General features: G+C 40.2%; 2 protein-coding genes across 2 annotated transcripts; both read right to left on the bottom strand.

The window, feature by feature from the left end:
- Window positions 1-8250: 8250 nt before the first annotated feature.
- Window positions 8251-14406, bottom strand: LOC119262045 (C-type lectin domain family 4 member M-like). Its single transcript, XM_037532914.1, has 5 exons — window positions 14240-14406; window positions 13995-14197; window positions 13184-13326; window positions 11567-11682; window positions 8251-10084 (listed from the first exon to the last, which is right to left on the bottom strand). Exons 2-5 carry the CDS (start codon window positions 14047-14049, stop codon window positions 9952-9954), a joined length of 447 nt encoding a protein of 148 aa, XP_037388811.1. The 5' UTR covers window positions 14050-14197; window positions 14240-14406; the 3' UTR covers window positions 8251-9951.
- A 442-nt stretch (window positions 14407-14848) lies between these two features.
- Window positions 14849-18104, bottom strand: LOC119261970 (centrosomal protein of 135 kDa-like). The gene is made up of 3 exons (XM_037532563.1): window positions 17885-18104; window positions 15106-15788; window positions 14849-14887 (listed from the first exon to the last, which is right to left on the bottom strand). The coding sequence occupies exons 1-3, from the start codon at window positions 18039-18041 to the stop codon at window positions 14849-14851; spliced, it is 879 nt and encodes a 292-aa protein (XP_037388460.1). The 5' UTR covers window positions 18042-18104.
- Between the last annotated feature and the right edge of the window lie 2565 nt (window positions 18105-20669).

The raw sequence follows: 20669 nt of genomic DNA, 5'->3' as shown, positions 1-20669 counted from the left end.
CAATCCCTCAATATTACCATGGCAGCAGTGCCCAACAGAAGCTAAAGCCTGTTAACCCTTTCCACCTCGCTCTAATAATGAACAACTGAGAGTTGTTCATAGTTAATTATCGTCGCGAAGCTCGTTCTGCTTGTTAGTTTGTGCTGATGATGCACACAATTAATTCATGTGACGTTACTGGGTAGGATGTGTGTATGCGGGTCATTTCAGGACGCCGGGTCGTTCACATTAATGACCGATTTGAATCGCCTAAGGGAGTGTGAACCATAGTGTCAGAGATCGTATTTCAGCCAAAAAAAAGTCGAAAGTATGTGAACATGTCATGCCGTGTTTGTTCAGGTCCTTTTTAAATTTGACATTAACTCAAATAAATAGAATCTGTGCTCTATTTGCAGAAAAAAGCCATGTTTAGGTTTGTTCCCTGAAGAGCAGTGGTCACTAACCTTCCTCCTGAAGATGTACCTTCCTGCAGGTTTCACCACCAACCCACCTGGAATGCACCTTATTCAGCACATTAAGGGTATCTGAAGGAGAGCCATTAGTTGGATCAGGTGGGGGTCCATTAGTGTTGGAGATAAAGTCTGCAGGAAGGTAGATCTCCAGTTCCAGGGTGGGTGGTCACTGCTGTAGAGACGGTCTTAAATGAGTTTCCTTTAGAAAGTTAACAAAACATGCAATGACCTGTGATAGTTGGACTTTTGCATCTGATTGTATGTATTTGAAATATGTAAATATATATTGGATTTGCCCACCGTTCCTATTGTAAGTAGGTTAAACATCTCATTCTTATTGTTGGAGGTAAATGGTTCTGCTCAAAGCTGTGTGAACAGAGGGTTGAGCTAAAGATCTAAAAAACAAAAAGCTCTGACCTGATTCAGATTCTCTGGCTTTCAGGTTCTGGATGAAGATAGAACCAGTTGACCAGGGGAATGAAATTTGTGGTGAGATTCTGGGTCCTCAATACAAGATGCTCTGCAGCAACAACAACAAAAAAAAGAGTGGATCTGTGAGAAAAGAGTGTTTTAATGATAAATGAATGACTAATAAATTGATGCACCATGCAGGAAGAACATACAAAGCAGTTTAACCACCTCTTTATTGCTTCTATCTTGGGATTTTTTAAGAGTATAAAACTGTTTAACATGAAATTCTGCATGTCATCACTGCTACATGTCTGATGCTTAAAGTGTGATGTGGGAGAGAGCTTTCACAACTTTTAAAGTGTATCATGTGAATATCTTTGGAGGTTTTTTCACAGAGATTAACTGTCAATTCCAAAAGTTTGGTACGTGAATATGCTTCATGTCATGTTTGCTTCATTGCAGTTCACTTCCAAGTGATTGTCATTTTATAGTGTCAGTCAGATTGTTCATCAAATGTCATATTCTCCAATTTTCATGAATATAGCTCAATTGAAGATGTATGGTATGCACTTGCAGAAGCCTGAGATGTGATCAGGGAGATTTGCAAGAGCTTTGACTGGCCTCTTTTGGTGGCTTTGAAACTTTGCAATACCTTTCTGTAATAGAAAGTTCGTATTGCCCTTATTTAACTTTTTTTTTTCTTCTACATCAGTATCTGAAAAATCACCCATTGCACCATTTTACATGTTGCTTTTTCATTTTTGCACTGCAAGTTTATTTTTGACATGTTCTGTCGTGTTTTTCTTGTCTGTGTTCTGCAGTTAGTGAACAGTGAGGGGTGAAACCTGAGGGATGAGAACAATTTACACCTCTTTACAAACATCGTGCCAAGATAAAGAGACCATAACTGCAACTTTATGTAATATAAAAAATGTGCTAAGTGAACTACTTAATGTATGAGTAAAGTAAAGGGATGTAGTGTAGCCATACTGTAATGCATGCTAGGATAACATGTACTCCAGTATTTTTTGTTTGTATGTGTGTTGGTGTGGATATGTAGTGGGCTTTTTTGTTTCTATGTTTGCTTTACTTTGGGGTGGTTGGTTAGTGTAGTGGGTAACATCTCTGCCTTCTATGCTGTAGACTGGGGTTCAATCCCCACCTGGGCAAACACCCTACACTATACCAGTAAGGATCCTTGGGCAAGACTCCTAACACCGCCTTCGCCTCCCTGTGTAACAATCAAATTGTAAGTCGCTCTGGAAAAGAGCGTCTGCCAAATATCATAAATGTACTTTGCTGTGTCAGCTTTCCAACTGAAGGTGGATGGGTGGGGTGGCAGAGGCATTTGGCTGTATCTGTGTTATCATTGTAAATCTTGGTTTCTGTTCAGTTTTAAAAATAAAAAAAGTTGTTCATGTATAAAAATGTGCAACCGTCATAATTTAAAAACAGCATTTCAGGCACAACCAATACACTTTTATAAATGTTGACTTGCCTGCTCACCTACAACGATGAAAACCGTTCATCTCTCATTTAATCATACAAATCTCCATCAAAATATATTACGTCAGTGTTACTGAAAAAGAGGTTCAACTGAGGGGCCCAAAATAGCAATTGCATTTTATGGATACTGTGAAAAAGGCTTAACCAGTTCCAGTTGTCAGGATTCTGAATGGAAAAGTATGAGTACACTGTTACTCAGCATCTTATAACCTTCCACAACAGGGATGACAATCTCAGCTCCCGGTGGGCCGTGACCCTCAACATAGTATTTCCCTCTTCTAATGCTGACATCCAGTCGCAAAGGTCTTGCTAATTCACTGATGTGCTAAACCAGGTATGTAATGAGGTAGAAGGTTAAATTCTTCAGTGCTGCGGCCCACCAGGACCAGAGTGCATCACGCTGGGTCTCGGGAACCTTCACTCAGGATTTACAACAGTCTATGTTTGGTGTCACACCATAATCATCCACAAGAAGGCCGATGGATTCAAGACAATTGTGAATCTACTCCCAAACCATCTTAACCACAGTGGAGTAGAACGTCCCATAATGATTCTGTGAGGAAATGAACAGAAAGGTCGGCACTCTAAAGGAAAACCTGCTGCTGCACTCCAACCATTTGGCTCGCACATCTTAAAGGCCTTCGCAGTCTCACATCTATCGCTGACGTCACTGTCTAACACACTCTCCTTAATTTAGACCAGGGCTTTTATTATCACAGGTCACCATAGACACTCTGCAGTGACTTCCTGCCAGCAGTGGCCTTAACCTGAAAGGCGTTGAATACAAGGCCACATTTAAAGTTTTCAGAGTTATTAAAGTAGTAGAGCAGAATGGATATGAGGGATGATGTATATGAAAATTCAGGATTTACTGCAGACAACAGAAGAAGTTCAGACAGCAGTGGAAAATCATATGAAGACATTTATGCCAATGAGGACGACACAAACTCATAAGACCAGGGGGTACGAAAGGAACTTTGGTACAGTAACTGCAGGGACGTTAAATATATTTATACACGTTAAAAATGATGACCTCTCACTCACATCCAGCAGATCCTCAGTACAGAGGTAAGTTATTATTGGAATTTTTGACTTCTGTATGTATTACTGTGCTAAATATTGTTATAGGCCCACAGTAAAATGTAACACCAGCTTTAATGAGTGACCAAATGAATTCTCTTTTTCCTTTGAAAGTGTCTTATCTTTGAGTGATCTGAAATATGGTTGAGATTGACTGACTAATATTTCATGACGGCTAAGCTAGCAGCTTTATCTTGTATTGTACTGTATCACTCAGGAGTAATCCAGTATAAGGCCTTTCACTCTCTGGACCACTTAAACTTTGTACAAGTAAATATGAGTTTGAGACCCTGAAACAGACGCAATGCAGTCCAATCACAAATAGCCAGTGCCATAAATAAATGTGGTACCATTTAAAGGGGAATTCCACTCATTTTTCCTGCATAATTCAACTGTTGAGGTGTAAAAAAGTCATGTATCCCAAACCTACGTGTCTTTTGAGTGTTTATGTGCAATGTTGACGATAAACTATCTTAAAACAACATCTCAGGCATCAGGCAGCATTAATGTAATCTTTTTTCTGTAGTGTAGCTTTTAGAGACGTGAAGCTCTTCAGACATCTGGTTCCTATAACTACTACTGTCAACATTTCTGACTTGGCAAGTTTCTCTAGAATGGAGCATTTTACACGACACCACTCTGAATGACTTTGTTTACACGGTAATGATTGTTTCATACGGAAATTTGGAAAAATCTGTGGAGTTCCCCTTTAAATATAGAGCAAGGCCCACAGCAAACAAAATCTGCATGAACATGAGCAGCTCTGAGCAACCACAAGAGGGAGCCATTCAGCTGATAACTGATGGCAAATGCCTCTCTGTGTGGCTCACTCACTGTAGCTCCCTGACGCACTGAAGTAGCAGTCTAATGCCGTTTGGGGTCTCTCTGACAGTCAAGAATCACAATAAAAGTTGTATAAATGTCCTTATTGAAGTGATCGTTGCATGTTTAATTAGCAAAGAATAGCTACCATGGTTTGTGATCCGCATGATAATTTTGGCATAAGTTTTACTCCGGATGCCCTTCCTGACGCGACCCTCACCATTTATCCGGGCTTGGGACCAGAAGTACACAAAGTACACCCCTAATGGCTTGCTTTCTTCTGGAGACGTTCCCGTTTCCTGATCGTCTTTATACAGTGTGCAGAATCTACTCTGGTGACGTAAGGAGGCAGTTTTTGCTGACTTATTGCTGTGTAGTACCCCAACACACTCACTTCAAATCAGAGTAAGGAGTCTTGACAAGACCTCCCAGCAATGCAAGCCGCCCAGTTTGATATGGTGTTGATGTTGTGCTGCTCAGACAGCATTTGCACCAGTTTTGAACAGAAGCATCACCATGTGAGGACAGAACTCGTTGATATAGAAATATGTCCTGAAGTTTCTGTTGGCCTAGTGAGCCTTTTGACTACTGTTCCTGTAGCATCAAAACTTACTCTGGAACTTTGAGTCTTGACTAGTGTTTTGTAGACCAATAATATTACTACTAATAAGTATAAATAATAAAACATGAGGAGAAGAATTGAAGTGCTGATAAAAAAGGAAGCTTTAAAGGAGGAAAGTGAGGGACAGTCATGGAGAGATTGCATTAATATATTCCATAGTTTGGAGGCCATGAGGCTGAAAGATCTGCTTCCAACCATGGACAGTCTAAATTTTGGGACAACTACACGACCTGTGTCAGAGGACCTAAGTGTCGGGGCAAGGCAGTAAGGGTGCAGGATCTTGGCTAAGTAAGCTAGACCATGTAGAGATCTGTAAGTTGGCAAGAGAAGTTTAAATGGAATTCGAAGAGGAACAGATAACCAGTGTAACTGGTGTAGAATTGGGGTGATCTGATTTTTTTTTTTTAGAGCGAGAGAGGATTTGAGTTTTAGTAAAAACTGAAAATGGTGAAAAACTAAGGAACACCAATGAAAAGGGAGGTGCAGCAGTCTAAGCAGGATGATAGGAAAACATAGACCAGAGTTTGTGTCTTTCATGGAGAGCAAGGGATGAAGACGAGCAATATTGTGGTCCTAATATAAGATTAGAAAGAAAGGACGGGATCAAAAAGTACACCTAGGTTACGGACTGCAGTTGAAGGTCTAACGGTCACCCCATCCAAAGTCTGAAGTTAGTAGGCCAAGGAGTTGAATTTCAGTTTCATCAGTGTTTAGTTTTAGAAAGTTACTCTGCGTCCACTTTCTGAGGTCATGAATACAAGCTATTAGGGCAGGAAGAGGGCAGGTTAGTGGTGGTGTTGGTGTGGATGTAGATCTGTGTGTCATTGGGATAACAATAAAATGAAGACCATGATGGTGGATGATCTGAACGAGGGGTACGTATAGAGGATAAAGAATAGAGGAACAAGGACCCCTGGGGGACACCTTGTGTAATAGCACTGAGGCTTACCAAGGGCAAAAAAGTGAAGCCCATTAGTGAAGTTTTCTGATGACTCTGCAATAGTTGGATGTATCAGCAAGGGTGATGAGGATGAGTACAGGGCGACGGTGAAGGACTTTGTCGCCATTTGCGAGTGGAACCACCTGCAGCTCAATGTGACAAAGACAAAGGAACTGGTGGTGGACCTGAGGAGGGACAAGGCACTGGTGACCCCTGTGTCCATCAGCGGGGTCAGTGTGGACACTGTGGAGGATTACAAATATCTGGGTGTGTATATTGACAATAAACTGGACTGGGCTAAGAACACTGACGCCCTCTACAGGAAGGGCCAAAGTCGTCTCTATTTTCTGAGGCGCCTGAGGTCCTTCAACATCTGCCGGACTATGCTCAGGATCTTCTATGAGTCTGTGGTGGCGAGTGCTGTCCTCTATGCTGTTGCATGCTGGGGAAGCAGGCTGAGGGTGGCAGACGCCAAGAGACTCAAACTGATCCGCAAGGCCGGCAATGTTGTGGGTATTGAGCTGGACTCGCTGACGGCCGTGTCGGAGAGGAGGACGCTGTCTAAACAGCAGGCCATTATGAACAATGGCTCCCACCCACTCTATGACACAGTGATGAGACACAGGAGCTCATTCAGTGCAAGACTCATTCTACCGAAATGACCACAGAGCACCACAGGAAGTCATTCTTACCTGTGGCCATCAAACTCTATAACTCCTCCCTCAGTGTGTGATTCACAAAGTGTGGTCCATCTGTGCAAAACTCAATACCAAACTGTTCATATGTGTAATAATAATAATAATAATAATTATTATTATTATTATTATTATTATTGTGTGCAAAAACTCAGAGGTACAATCATTTTAACTGCCTTATACTAGATGTTTAATATTTATTATCACAGTCACCACCACTTTACTGTATTCAAAAGAACTCTGTGTACATGTTGCAAATTTCTTTGTTTTTAATTTTTAAAGTGTTCATTCTTTTACATAAATGGTTGCAACTGTAACAAATGCAATTTCCCTCTGGGATCAATAAAGGATTCTGATTCTGATATAGGATCTGAACCAGGTGAGAATAGTGTCAGTAATGCAGTAATACCATGTCATGATTAATGGTGCTGAATGCAGCAGTTAAATCTAAGAGGAGCAGAATATTGGTGGCACCAGAATTAATAGACAGGAGGAGATCATTTAGAACCTGTAAAAGTGCCGTCTCAGTGCTATGCATCGTACGAAAGCCAGATTAGAAATGTTCAAAAAGTAAAAAAATATCAATCATTATTCGTCAAAAAAGACTGCCGTTGAGATGCCACCACCCTTTCCATCAGTTTGACTCAAAAAGGGCAGATTGGAAATCGGGAGATAGTATTCAGAGGAGTGTTCCAGTTGATGAAATGACAGGTGTTAGATACGGTTGTGGTTGGTTAGTGTAGTGGGTAACATCTCTGCCTTCTATGCTGTAGACTGGGGTTCAAGCCCCACCTGGGCAAACACCCTACACTATATCAATAAGGGTCCTTGGGCAAGACTCCTAACACCGCCTTCGCCTACCTGTGTAACAATAATCAAATTGTAAGTCGCTCTGGTTAAGAGCGTCTGCCAAATACCATAAATGAAGGGAGTTAAACAGGATGTTACTATAGAAAGAAGTTGAGGCAGTTAAGGGGAACTGTTGGTATATTTTACTAATTTTGTTTGTGAAGAATCTATGAAAGACTTTACATTAGTCTACAGTGCAGGCAGGGGTAGGAGAGGGAGGGTGAAGAGGTTTATTAATAGTAGAGAAAAGTAGTTTGGGCTTATATCTAGTACCATTAAAACAAAAGAAATATACAGAGAACATTTAAAGCAGCTCTATGTCTAAGCATATGGTCTGAGTATGCTAATGCATGAAACACGTGCCTGTGGGGAGGAGTGACCAGAAGGAGCCAATGTCATCAGGACAAGAGAACTGAGAGATAGAGGAGAGGGGAGAAGACTGAAGAACAAAAGGTGTGAGAATCAATGACCTTGATATTACGAAAAGCGTGAGAAAATTAGATGTTAGCTGTAGCTTCAACAAGCTTATGATCAACACCAACAAGAGAACCAGAAACAGAGGTGACAAGCAGACCAGCAGAGCAGATTAAATCCAGTGTGTGTCCATGTAAATGAATGGCAAAGCTAACATGTATCAAGCTAAAATAATTGAGCAGTCAGCGTTAACACGGTTATTGAAATCCGCAAGCACAATCATAGCTGGACACACCAAGCTGGCTAGCATGAGTAATTCGAGTAACTCTGAGTGAGTAACTCTGACAGAAGGTTTGAGGAAGATTTGAGTGGGCTGTAAATGATCAGAAACAGCACAGGAACAGAACCAAGCAATTTCAGGACCATAAATTCAAAAGAAGTAACTTCACGAAACTGGAAGAGGTTCATTTTGAGTGTACTATTAAAGAGAACAGCCAGACTGCCACCTTTTCCATGGGACCAAGGTAGATAAATGTTGCCATTAGGTAGCAATGTATTCAGATGGAGGTAATCTCCTGGTTTCTGCCATGACTCAGAAAGAAAAAACAAAACTTTGAGTCTGTTGCAAGTTCTGAAGTCAGTTGGGATGGGCAGTGAAGAGGAGCGAGGCAGAGGATGAAGGACATTAAAGTTGATTTGCTGAGTGCTAGAGGGGGCGGTAGTTTGTTGGTCCCGACCATCCAGATGTTTGGGATAACTGAGTCCAATGCATAGTAAACAGTGAGTCCAGATCTTGAGGAGCAGTGGATGTAGCAAGGGCAATGAGTGATGCTGAGTGACTGGCATTACATGGATGTAACAGAGTCAAGGCAATAATAATAGGCAAAACTGCACAGTTGTGCAGTGTAGCAAAAACTCAAAGTCCAGCAGTGATAACCTGGCAAAATAGCTACAGATACACCATAAGCTTTATTCAGTGGCAAAGAACAGAAAGGCAATCCAGTCAGAACATCCAAATGTCAGTATAAAGCTCTGTTGAGAATCATTCAAAGACTCTCATTCATCCAACCTTGTCTTTCATTAGTTGTAAGGAAAGAATATAGTTTTTTGGGTTCTACCTCCTTATCCCTCTTGCTTTTATGCTTTTCTAAATGTAGCCAGGCCTGGTCAGTGGCTGTGCTCTTGATCAACAAGTGCTATCATCTTGTATGCCTCTGCAGTTTTTACCCTCCCAGAGTTCTTCAGAGATGCATGCTTTTCTCTCCAGATACAGTAGCATGTGTTTGGCTTCTGCAGTTTGAAGACTCTCATCAGTTATCAGATACCATCAGTTCTGCATTTTAGCACTGCTGGTGTGCTCACCTCTGGCAGCATCTCACTGGAAATGCACAGTTTTGCATTACACTCAGTACAATGACCAGTGCTTTTAATGCACTTAGATGCACTGTGTGGCTACACCTTTGCCCATCTTGAAACTAAGTGTACAAACTAGTTAGGTCATGTTCCACATCTTTTAGGACATAAGATCATGAGCCACGCTTCAAGACGTTTTCTCTCATTTGATGGTGCTGCACTCTTCTTGTAGACATCTTCTGTACATCAGAATCAGGGCTGTCCTTATCTACCTCTATACCTAGGGCTTGCCAAATGTTGTGTCGCTTCATCTTGACTACTGCTGCTTCACTAATCATCTACCGAGGACCACTCAGAATAAAGCGGTACCGAAATGGCCATGTAATGCTGGTACCATGTAACTCTGTAACTCAGATGCTGAACCAAGTTACTTGATTTGACACAAATTACAACCGACAAAGAGCCAACATGTTAAGACACCATTGTGAAATAGCAAATACCTCTAACCACAGATAGTCATGATTAATACGGGGTACAGTGTGATGAAAAAAAAATGATTCATTTTTAAGGAAGCTTTAATAAAGTCATTAATCACTTAACAAAAAACAAAGCAAAATATTGTTGCACTTGCAATGCAGTGCAGGCATACTGCCAGTAGATGGCAGAACCTGATACTCTAAGACAAATTACCCAAATACGTAACTTTGGGCAGGACAACAGGGATATTTATATGAAGTTGAGCATGTGGGAAAAAAATGAAATTTTATGAAATTCTATGATAAAATGTGTTAAGCATGTATTACAGTCTCAATCCGCACTTTTCTCACAGACAAACCAACGTTTTAGAGAGCAGCGCAGATCGTTCCACATCTTTTTGTCTGGATAAAACTCTACACAGTCTTCATCGCCCGTATTACTTGGTTCTCCACTGTGCCAGTACCTGAAACCCAAACACAATCAGGTGCTGGTCAGCAAGTTAGCCTTAAAATGTTTAAATTGAGAAATAAGAATCAAAGACCACTAAAGAACTTTGCTTATTTACTCATTTTCAGTCCTATGAAGTCCAAATATCTAAGGTCGCTTCACTTTACATTACATTAATGCATTTGGCAGATTATTTTATCAGAATAACTTACAACTAACAGAAGTGTTACAGAGGTACACCCATGTAGCGTTAGGAGTCTTGCCCAAGGCCTCTTGGTATTGGCAAAGAATCTTTTATTTTCACTATGTGATATGGCCAAAAACTGCCTCCCTAGTCGGGCTGTGTGACTGACATGCAAAAGGACCACTCCTGAAAGCCAGATGCTTTGGTGTGGCATGTCAACTCTGTGTATACGCAGCAAAAGATATGAAGACTGAGATTAAGTTGGTGACGCTACACCAGCCGCTACAAAACAAAGTTGATTTTTTTTTTTTTTTGTGCAAAAGTGATCAGAACTAATAAGAAAATGAAAGCAAAGCCACCACTATTAGTCAAGGGACACTGTACTGTGTGAACTGTGATTCCAGGCAATTAATAACACAGAATCCAGAAGATCTACAACAGGACAGGTGTTCAAAAGGTCGCATTTCTGTGTGCATCATATAACCCAGAAAGGGTTTTTTTTTTCCCCAGGAATTCTGTGGGGCTGCTAGTTTAAAATTCAAACTACAACTTATACAAAATGTAGACCAGAGACCAGAACCAGGTTTCTTCTGCACTATAAACTGTGATATTTAATAGCAAAATTGCTACTTGTGATTTTGTATACTTTGTCATGTTATATGTAGTCTCAACCTTAGATGCTCCACCCAGATGTAGACTGAGAGTCCAATGTCTACTGTAATCTAAGCTTCATAGGGAGTCTCCTCTGTTGGCAGTTATCACAGGATGGTGCATGACATCACACAGTCACTGCATTTCAGTGTGTTAGGCATGGTGGGCCACTTGTCTGCCAATGCCAGTGCTCAAAACATCTGAAAATGGGTCTGCTGGTGTATCAGTCAACCGGTTCCACACAGAACTCTCTCTCTATAAATACTTATTTGCAGCAGTAACACACAAATAAATTATTTAAAAAATCATACATTGTGTTTTTTTAGATTTTTTTAGATTGTCTCTCACAGTGGACATGCACCTAAGATGAAAATTTTAGACCCCTCCATGATTTCTAAGTGGGAGAACTTGCAAAGTCGCAGGGTGTTCAAATACTTATTTTCCTCACTGTATGTTTTTGTTCTCATCACTTATTGCTCTTTTAAGGCTCCCTGAAGCCAAAAAAGACCTGTTCATTAGGAGAAGAGCTAAGGAACATATTGGTCAATCTTCAGCTTTTGGTTCTGCTTTGGGAAAGATTCCCCAAATTTGAAAGTTTGAGTTGAAATATTTTCTTCACCGGATGTGAGCAACACTCGTTTGCATGAATATTCTCAGCCTTACTTAGTGGTCAGTGCTGAGCCGTCCACCCATTTCCATGAGCCCTCTTGGTCACTGTCAGTCAGACCAATCCAAAACATATTTCCCTCATTTGTGCCTAAAAAACTGGAGAGGAAATCCTGTGATAGGGGAAGCACAACATTGCAGGTGAGTTTCCGAAAAAAAAAAAAAAAAAAAAAAAAAACTTGGTGTGAACTGGTTCATTATACAGAAACTCACCAACTCAAATTTCTTTACCGTGGTGGTGATGGGAACCAGGGATCATAAGCAAGTTTCACCAACAGTTCTGTTATTTATCAAATTCATCTTTGGCATATCCGTATGATCAGAATCGAATTGAGTAGAAGTGCCAGTTAATTTGGCTCATAATAGTTTAACAGCCTCAAAAAAAATTTTGTGCATTTAAGCAACCAAAACTGTTGTCAATACCCTGTGTGATACCAATAAAATTACTCAAAATAAAAAACAGCAATAATGCTAATGATTTGCACATAGCCATTCAGTACAAAAGTGCAAGTGGACCCGGCCTACAAGCACAGCCAGAACCGCTAAATGCAGTCTTTTTATTGGCTCCCTACTGAAATGGCTGCAAGAATTAGCGTGTGGTACATGTAAATGAGGTGCTGGTAGGTTGGCGCTTGATTTCACGCACTGAAGAGGATTCACATTTGCGCTCAGATCTCCACTTTTTTCCACGTCAGACAAAGGTTTTATAAATCAGGTGGAGAGTAGTTTTTACTTCATTAAAAACAACACTTTCCAATCATTTAAATGCACCAGGAGTGATTAATAAAATGACTTAATCTGCAAAACATAATAATACCCTGGAATCTTGTTTTTCAGTTTCATTTACAGATGTGAAAATGACATTTTTACTACTAAAAATTCATTTCTAACTAGTCAGAACTTACCTTTAACTAATTGAAATGTAATACTTCTACTGGATTTTTTATTCATTTTTTTAACATGCAAACTGAATTCCTGATATAAACAATTACATTTACTAGTTGAAAATGTAATTTTCACATGTGTAAATGTACTTTTTTGACCAAGGAAAATATGTATAAAAAGCTAAAACTGTGTACCATAGTAATTAGAATTTGAATTGTATGGGTAAAAAAAATTCTTAAAACTTAAATGAATGTCTACATGAATTGAAAAAGGCTGATGGGGCCTGTTCTCATTTACATGTTGATTTATGATTGGCTCAATAATGCAGCATTAAAAAGTGCATTAATGACCGCCACAGTGGCTTCATGTGCAGGTCTTGTTCGCAGTGCTGCATAATACTACCAAGTTTTATGAGTCTGGCCTATTGTCTTAATTGTCTCAGATATATAGACATGTACAAGCAATTTGAGTAATTATATTTCTGTGAGGGACCTATAGAGATATTAGGCTCTTCAGACATCTGGTTCCAATCCTAACAATTCTGACTTCTTTCTTCTCTAGAAAAGAGCATTTCACTTCACATCACTCGGAATGCCTTACATACATATACATACATACATACATACATACATACATACATACATACATATATATGTGTGTGTGTATGTGTGTGTGTGTGTATATATATATATATATATAAGCATCTCTCTCTCTCTCTCTCTCTCTCACCTGTTCCAGTCTGCTGTTTATGATCAACAGGTCAGCACCTTTCTGTCTGCAGTACCGTCTGCTATCATACCAGTTCTTATTAGCAAGTGCGATGTAATAAAGACTGGACCTGAAGTACAACCATCCCATCTCATTTTGTGCACCTGTTGAGACAAAGAATTAAGAGACATTTCCAACTTTGCTTCATGTGTGTGTCTGTGCAGAAAATTTGCAATACCCTTTTATTTCACGGACATATAACCATCATGTAATTATGAGCATGTGCCCACTGCACATTTCATTATTCCATATTAATTCATATTGTGTAGCTTAACGTAGATTTTTGCTCGTGCCCTTCAGAGATGTTATATCTTGTCTGCACCAAGCTAATGGTCCTATATTTCAAATTTATAACATTGTCACTTGGATTTCCCTTTTATTTACTGATAATTACTTATTTACTAATGTAGCAGTATTATATCAAGGGTAAATATTGGCAAATGCATTAAACTGCAAACTGCAAATTATTTTAAAAACTGATAACAAAAAACAACAAAAATTGAGATACAAGATTTTCTTCCAACAAAAATAAGAGCCCTGGGTAGGACTGCGAGCGTTTAGGCTGCAGGGCTGAAACCCAGAGCCACCATTTACTCCCAAAAGCGCAGCTAGTATCACGCAGGTCCTGTGTGTTTCCAGAAAAAACAAGGCAGGAAGTCATGATGTTAAAATGGATGGAACAAGGGCTGCTGGTTTCCTCAAAGGCATGACCTGATCAAGAAACATCACTGGAGTGATACCATCACTTAAGAGCTTTAAGATATTTACTCACGTATGTCATTCAGCTTCTGCTGAACTCGGTTTTTCTCCTTCTGCAAAAGGTCCATCTGGTTTCTCACAGTGTTGTAGCTGCTTTGTAGTTCTTCCTTTTTGTTTGCTATTTGCAAAATTTTAATCTGTAGCTGTTGTTTTTCTATAGTCAGGTTGGTGTAACTGGTCTGTAACTGGTCTCTCTCAGTGATTAGGTTGGTGTAACTGGTCTGTAACTGGTCTCTCTCAACAGTCAGTTTGGTGTACCTGGTCTGTAACTGGTCTCTCTCAGTGATTAGGTTGGTGTACCTGGTCTGTAACTGGTCTCTCTCAGTGATTAGGTTGGTGTAACTGGTCTGTAACTGGTCTCTCTCAACAGTCAGGGTGTTGTAACTGGTCTGTAACTGGTCTCTCTCAGTGATTAGGTTGGTGTAACTGGTCTGTAACTGGTCTCTCTCAGTGATTAGGTTGGTGTAACTGGTCTGTAACTGGTCTCTCTCAACAGTCAGGTTGGTGTACCTGGTCTGTAACTGGTCTCTCTCAGTGATTAGGTTGGTGTAACTGGTCTGTAACTGGTCTCTCTCAACAGTCAGTTTGGTGTACCTGGTCTGTAACTGGTCTCTCTCAGTGATTAGGTTGGTGTACCTGGTCTGTAACTGGTCTCTCTCAACAGTCAGGTTGGTGGACCTGGTCTGTAACTGGTCTCTCTCAGTGATTAGGTTGGTGTAACTGGTCTGTAACTGGTCTCTCTCAACAGTCAGTTTGGTGTACCTGGTCTGTAACTGGTCTCTCTCAGTGATTAGGTTGGTGTACCTGGTCTGTAACTGGTCTCTCTCAGTGATTAGGTTGGTGTAACTGGTCTGTAACTGGTCTCTCTCAACAGTCAGACTGTTGTAACTGGTCTGTAACTGGTCTCTCTCAACAGTCAGGGTGTTGTAACTGGTCTGTAACTGGTCTCTCTCAGTGATTAGGTTGGTGTAACTGGTCTGTAACTGGTCTCTCTCAACAGTCAGGTTGGTGTACCTGGTCTGTAACTGGTCTCTCTCAGTGATTAGGTTGGTGTACCTGGTCTGTAACTGGTCTCTCTCAATAGTCAGGTTGGTGTAACTGGTCTGTAACTGGTCTCTCTCAACAGTCAGGGTGTTGTAACTGGTCTGTAACTGGTCTCTCTCAGTGAGTAGGTTGGTGTAACTGGTCTGTAACTGGTCTCTCTCAACAGTCAGTTTGGTGTACCTGGTCTGTAACTGGTCTCTCTCAGTGATTAGGTTGGTGTACCTGGTCTGTAACTGGTCTCTCTCAGTGATTAGGTTGGTGTACCTGGTCTGTAACTGGTCTCTCTCAGTGATTAGGTTGGTGTAACTGGTCTGTAACTGGTCTCTCTCAACAGTCAGTTTGGTGTACCTGGTCTGTAACTGGTCTCTCTCAGTGATTAGGTTGGTGTACCTGGTCTGTAACTGGTCTCTCTCAATAGTCAGGTTGGTGTAACTGGTCTGTAACTGGTCTCTCTCAACAGTCAGGGTGTTGTAACTGGTCTGTAACTGGTCTCTCTCAGTGATTAGGTTGGTGTAACTGGTCTGTAATTGGTCTCTCTCAATAGTCAGGTTGGTGTAACTGGTCTGTAACTGGTCTCTCTCTGTGATTAGTTTGTTGTTGCTGGTCTTTAACTGGTCTCTTTCTGTAATTAAGTTGGTGTTACTGGTCTGTAATTGCTCTCGCTCTATAGTCAGAAATATGATGGCAACCAGAAGGACAATGCAGAGCAGCCCAAGCCACACTGTAGCCAGTCTGTTGCATCCACTCCTTTCAGTGTTATTCCCTGAAAATAGAAAGAAATTCTGATCATTATTTAACTTTTCAAATGTAGCAGCTGTTGAGACAACAACATGGATTTCATATCACAACCTCAGTGTCTGTCTGTGTGAGTTGTAAAACAGAAAGAAATGCAATCTCAGACATTTCACTATTCATAAAAGTCCAGAGCACAAAGTAACAGGGTAAAATGTAACATTTTTCTATGTAGTTATACCGGATAAAGTAAAAACCACATGTGATCATTTTGTTAGCAATGTCACATGCAGGTTGTTCATATTAAAAGTATTAATTTTGCTAAAATTATTCCACAAAACTCAAAATGCGTTTGCTTGTGCCCCCTGCTCCTCTATACAGTACAATAAGATAATTTAAGATGCTGAAGTCATTATTTGGTTCCTCATAGAGAACAGTTAGATGTGGGCAATAAGGTAAAAATATAATACACACACACAGCCACTTCTCCCTCAGGGTCATGGGGGAGTCCCAGCGGTCATCTGGTTGACGGCAGGATACACCCTGGACAGGTCGCCAGTCCATCGCAGGGCAAAATAGTGCCACATTAAAAAAAATACTCTCAAAAATGTGAAATATAGGGATCTGTATTCAACATTTCACACATTGAGCAGCACTAAATACAATTAAACAGTACTAATTACTGTATGCTCTCTTTGAAGTCAAACATGCAGTTGGGAAGTGCCGCCGCGTATCACCACCTTTAACGTTTCACCTGAATATTCCGATCATAAAGAAGTTTTTTGTAAGAGTAAGAGCTACTACGCTGCCCCTTCACAGACCATATGACTGTCCTATAGAGCTGATTGAGAATCTTGTTTTGCCCAAGGCAATAGTCTATCCCCTGACCCAAGAGGAGGAGAAAGCCCTAGACACATATATTCAACTGTGAATACTTGGTTATGCTTTCGGCCTCTCTATCGCCACCTCTGTTTTTCAGGCATTCATTGATGAGGTCCTTAGAGAAGCGGTGTTGGGTGTCATAACGAATTACTGTCAAGCATCCCTCAGGCTCTGACACTCACTCGGACTCCATCACCCAGAATCCTCAGGGAAATATCCTGACTCCTGAGACCTATGAACTGCCTTCACACTGCACTCACGTGTTACGACAGCATCTTCACATCTGTGAAGGCACCATTAATGCTGAAAGGTATATACAGGTTTTGGAGCAACATATGCTGCCATCCAAGCAACGTCTTTTTCAGGGACGTCCTGCTTATTTCAGCAAGACAATGCCAAGCCACATTCTGCACGTGTTACAACAGCGTGGCTTCGTAGTAAAAGAGTGCGGGTACTAGACTGGCCTGCCTGCAGTCCAAACCTGTCTCCCATTGAAAATGTGTGGCGCATTATGAAGCACAATATACGACAACGGAGACCCTGGACTGTTGAGCAACTGAAGTTGTACATCAAGCAAGAATGGGAAAAAATTCCACCTTCAAAGCTTCAACAATTTGTGTCCTCAGTTCCCAAACGCTAATTGAGTGTTGTTAAAAGGAAAGGTGATGTAACACAGTGGTAAACATGCCCCTGTCCCAACTCAAATTCAAAATGAGTGAATATTTGCAAAAAACAAAGTTTATCTGTTTGAACATTAAATATCTTGTCTTTGTAGTGTATTCAATTGAATATAGGTTGAAAAGGATTTGCAAATCATCGTATTCTGTTTTTATTTATGCTTTACACAACGTCCCAACTTCATTGGAATTGGGGTTGTATAAAGATCATGAACTAAGAACTGAAAATGTACAGATATTTATTTTTATCCATTCTGATCAAATAAACACTTAATTTATACATTACATGTTTTGCTGTTACTCTTAAATAATTTAATTTGCTATAAGTACTGACTGAACCAAATTCAATCCAACAATATCAAAAGGTCATGCACATCTTGAATACAATGATAGGAAACTTAATATTTTAAATAATCTGTAAATAATATTTTGACCCTAAGAAATTTTTACTAAAAAATCTTTACTAAATCTTTACTAAAAGTTTGGACACCCCTGTTCTATGGCATCACTCAAAAGACCCTTTCTAGAATCTTTACTTTAAGAGTGTATGCATATGAATATACTGCACCTGAGTTCTCAGGTTCTTTGGTGCTTCTGTTCATGTGAGTCTTCATCTTCTCCTCATTTGCAAGAATTTCTTCACACAAACTGCCACAGTCATCTGAACGAGGTCTGCTGACTGCAATAATCTTTGTATTTATACATATATTCTCCCTCATCTCCATTCTGCTCTCTTCAGCCTGGTCTTATAGACGTGTATGAATCAGTTCAGATGGATTCTGAACAGGATTTTAACAACAGCTGAAATGTGTCTTTAACAGTGCTCCTTTTTTTCTGAACGCCTACATCCTTCCTCCTTCTAATTCTGCTTACTGGTGTCCCAATAGGCTACAAGATGTCAGTTGTCAGGCTGTGGACGTGACAAACTGCCCTTTTATAAACTGAGAATTCAAGACCAGAAGGTTTTCTGAGTACGTAGCCTGTGCTGTGTCCACAAAAGACCCAGATTATTATCTTTGAAATCAGGGATGGATAATGTTCTTGCGAGGCCTCCCAAGCTTCAGTAATAACACTAAATAAGTACAGCCCATTTCCAAAAAAAAATAAAGCCCATTTCCAAAAAAGCTGGGACACTGCAGGATGTAAATAAAAATACAATGCAATGATATGCAAATGATTTAAACCATATTTTATGTTTTTTATATATATATATATATATATATATATATATATATATATATATATATATAATGTTGAACCTGATCAAATTTATGGTTTTTGCAAAAATATATATGTACATTTTGAACACATTCCAAAAAAGTTGGGATGGGGGCATGTCAATCAAGGCCTTTCCTGAAAAAGACGTCATCTGGATGGCAGCATATGTTGCTAAAATATGTATATATAATTCAGCATCAATGGTGCCTTCACAGATGTGCACGTCACTCATGCTATGTGCACTAATGCATCCTTATTCCATCTTGAATTCTGGCTGTTGAACTGTGCACTGATAACAAGCTGCTTGGTTTTTAGCCCGGAGGACACAGTGTCCATGATTTTCAAATGTGCACTTGTCAGACCACAGGACACTTTTCCACTTCCCCTCAATCCATTTTAAATGCTCAGGCCCAGAGAATGCAGCAGTGTTTCTGGATCCTATTTATATACAATTGCTTCTTTGCATTTTATAGTTTTGACAAACCTTTTTCACAGACCATGTTTTTCAGAAGTGCTGTTGAGCCCTTGCAATGATTTCCACTACAGATCCATGCTGTTCCACCTGAGGGCCCAAAGATCTTTTAATATTATTATGTATCATAGATGATGAAAAGCAAAAAGTTCTCCCTCTTCTTTACCTCTCCTTTACCTCTCTGGGATGCTTTTTTAAATACCCAATCATGTTACTGACCTGTTGTCAATCAACCACGAGATTTTTTTTTTTTTTTTTTTTTTTTTTTTAAGTATTACACAACTTTACTAGCCTTTTGTTGCCCCTGTCCCAACTTTTTTGAATTGTTGGCATCAAATTCAAAATGGGCATGTTTTTTGAAAAATCAATAAAATTTCTCAGTTTCAACCTTTGATATGTTGTCTATGTACTATTATCAATTAAATATAGGGTTTAAATAATTTGCATATCATTACATTTTGTTTTTATTTAACTCTTGCACAGCATCCCAACTCTTTGACCATGAGATGAGTGTTGTATACAGTGAAAAGGGGAGTGATGCTGCTTTCAAGAGAAGGTTGGGTGGTTTGATGTGCAGTTTAATGTGGTTCATGCTGCAGGATGTGAAATGGTTGTTGAAGTTTATTAACTATGACTGGTGAAGTAGATCTAAAAGAGCATTAATTTAATATTTTTAAAATTTACATTATCATTATCATATTAGGGCGGCTCGGTCGCTCACAGTGAGGAGGACCTGGGTTTGATTCCCCGGCCGGGTGACTGGCGTCCTCTCTGGGTGGAGTTTGCATGTTCTCCCCGTGTCTGCGTGGGTTTCCTCCGGGTTCTCCGGTTTCCTCCCGCAGTCCAAAGACATGCAGTCAGGCCGATTGGACTTGCTAAATTGCCCCTGGGTGTGAGTGTGTCTGTCTGTCTGACCCTGCGATGGACTGGCGACCTGTCCAGGGTGCATCCTGCCTTCCGCCCAATGACTGCTGGGATAGGCTCCAGCACTCCCCAACCCCCCCCCGACCCTGATGCAGAAAATGGATGGATGGATGGACGTTCATATTACCATTTATTATATTTGTATGGTGTTATTTATGTTGACAGACTGTCCACTACTTTCCACTACCATGATGAAAACCTGTTGGTGTTACATTTTATAAAACCAAGACAACTTGCAAACTGAAGCATGTTTGGCCAATAGGAAAGGTGTCTTCAGAAGACAGTGGCATTATCAACTGTGAGACCATCCTTGCACTGTTATAGGAAGACTCCTCTTCATTGCTCACTTATGCACAATCGGGTGGCCTGAGCAGTCTGTATCAACATGTCACTGTTTACTGACATAACCAATGCAACATGTTCAAATATTGTGTTTAAAAAGTTACATTAAAACTTCACTGCAATCATTTGTGTTGCAGCATTTGCCTCTTGTGAATGTCTCCACAGTTTTCAAACCATTTGAGCTTTGCACGTTGGAAGGATTCACTAGATGCATCCGTTGTTTCTCACAAAAGGACGCATCTCTCGACAAAATTCAAAGGATCCTTTAAAACGGAACTGCCTTCAGTAACGTAACAAGTGAGAAATGCAGCCGTCCTTGGCTACAACCTCAACTCTGAGACATGAGTAACGGCACTGAGGACAGATGAAAGACACCTGGGGACAATAATGACTAGGT

Source organism: Pygocentrus nattereri, chromosome 22 (genome assembly GCF_015220715.1).
Source record: "Pygocentrus nattereri isolate fPygNat1 chromosome 22, fPygNat1.pri, whole genome shotgun sequence".
In the NCBI taxonomy this organism is placed as follows: Eukaryota; Metazoa; Chordata; class Actinopteri; order Characiformes; family Serrasalmidae; genus Pygocentrus; species Pygocentrus nattereri.
This window is presented reverse-complemented; position numbering and strand designations above follow the sequence as displayed.

Excerpts from the sequence above, each read along its gene's own strand:
- LOC119262045 (XM_037532914.1), bottom strand. The coding sequence starts at position 14,049 with ATGGACCTTTTGCAGAAGGAGAAAAACCGAGTTCAGCAGAAGCTGAAT. Across the intron at positions 11,683-13,183 it reads TAAACAGCAGACTGGAACAG|GATTTCCTCTCCAGTTTTTT; the intron begins GTGAGAGAGAGA and ends CCCCTATCACAG. Across the intron at positions 10,085-11,566 it reads GGCTCAGCACTGACCACTAA|GTACTGGCACAGTGGAGAAC; the intron begins GTAAGGCTGAGA and ends TTTGGGTTTCAG.
- LOC119261970 (XM_037532563.1), bottom strand. The coding sequence starts at position 18,041 with ATGGAGATGAGGGAGAATATATGTATAAATACAAAGATTATTGCAGTC. Across the intron at positions 15,789-17,884 it reads CAAAGAACCTGAGAACTCAG|GGAATAACACTGAAAGGAGT; the intron begins GTGCAGTATATT and ends TTCTATTTTCAG. Across the intron at positions 14,888-15,105 it reads CCAGTTACAACACCCTGACT|AGACCAGTTACAGACCAGTT; the intron begins GTTGAGAGAGAC and ends GACTGTTGAGAG.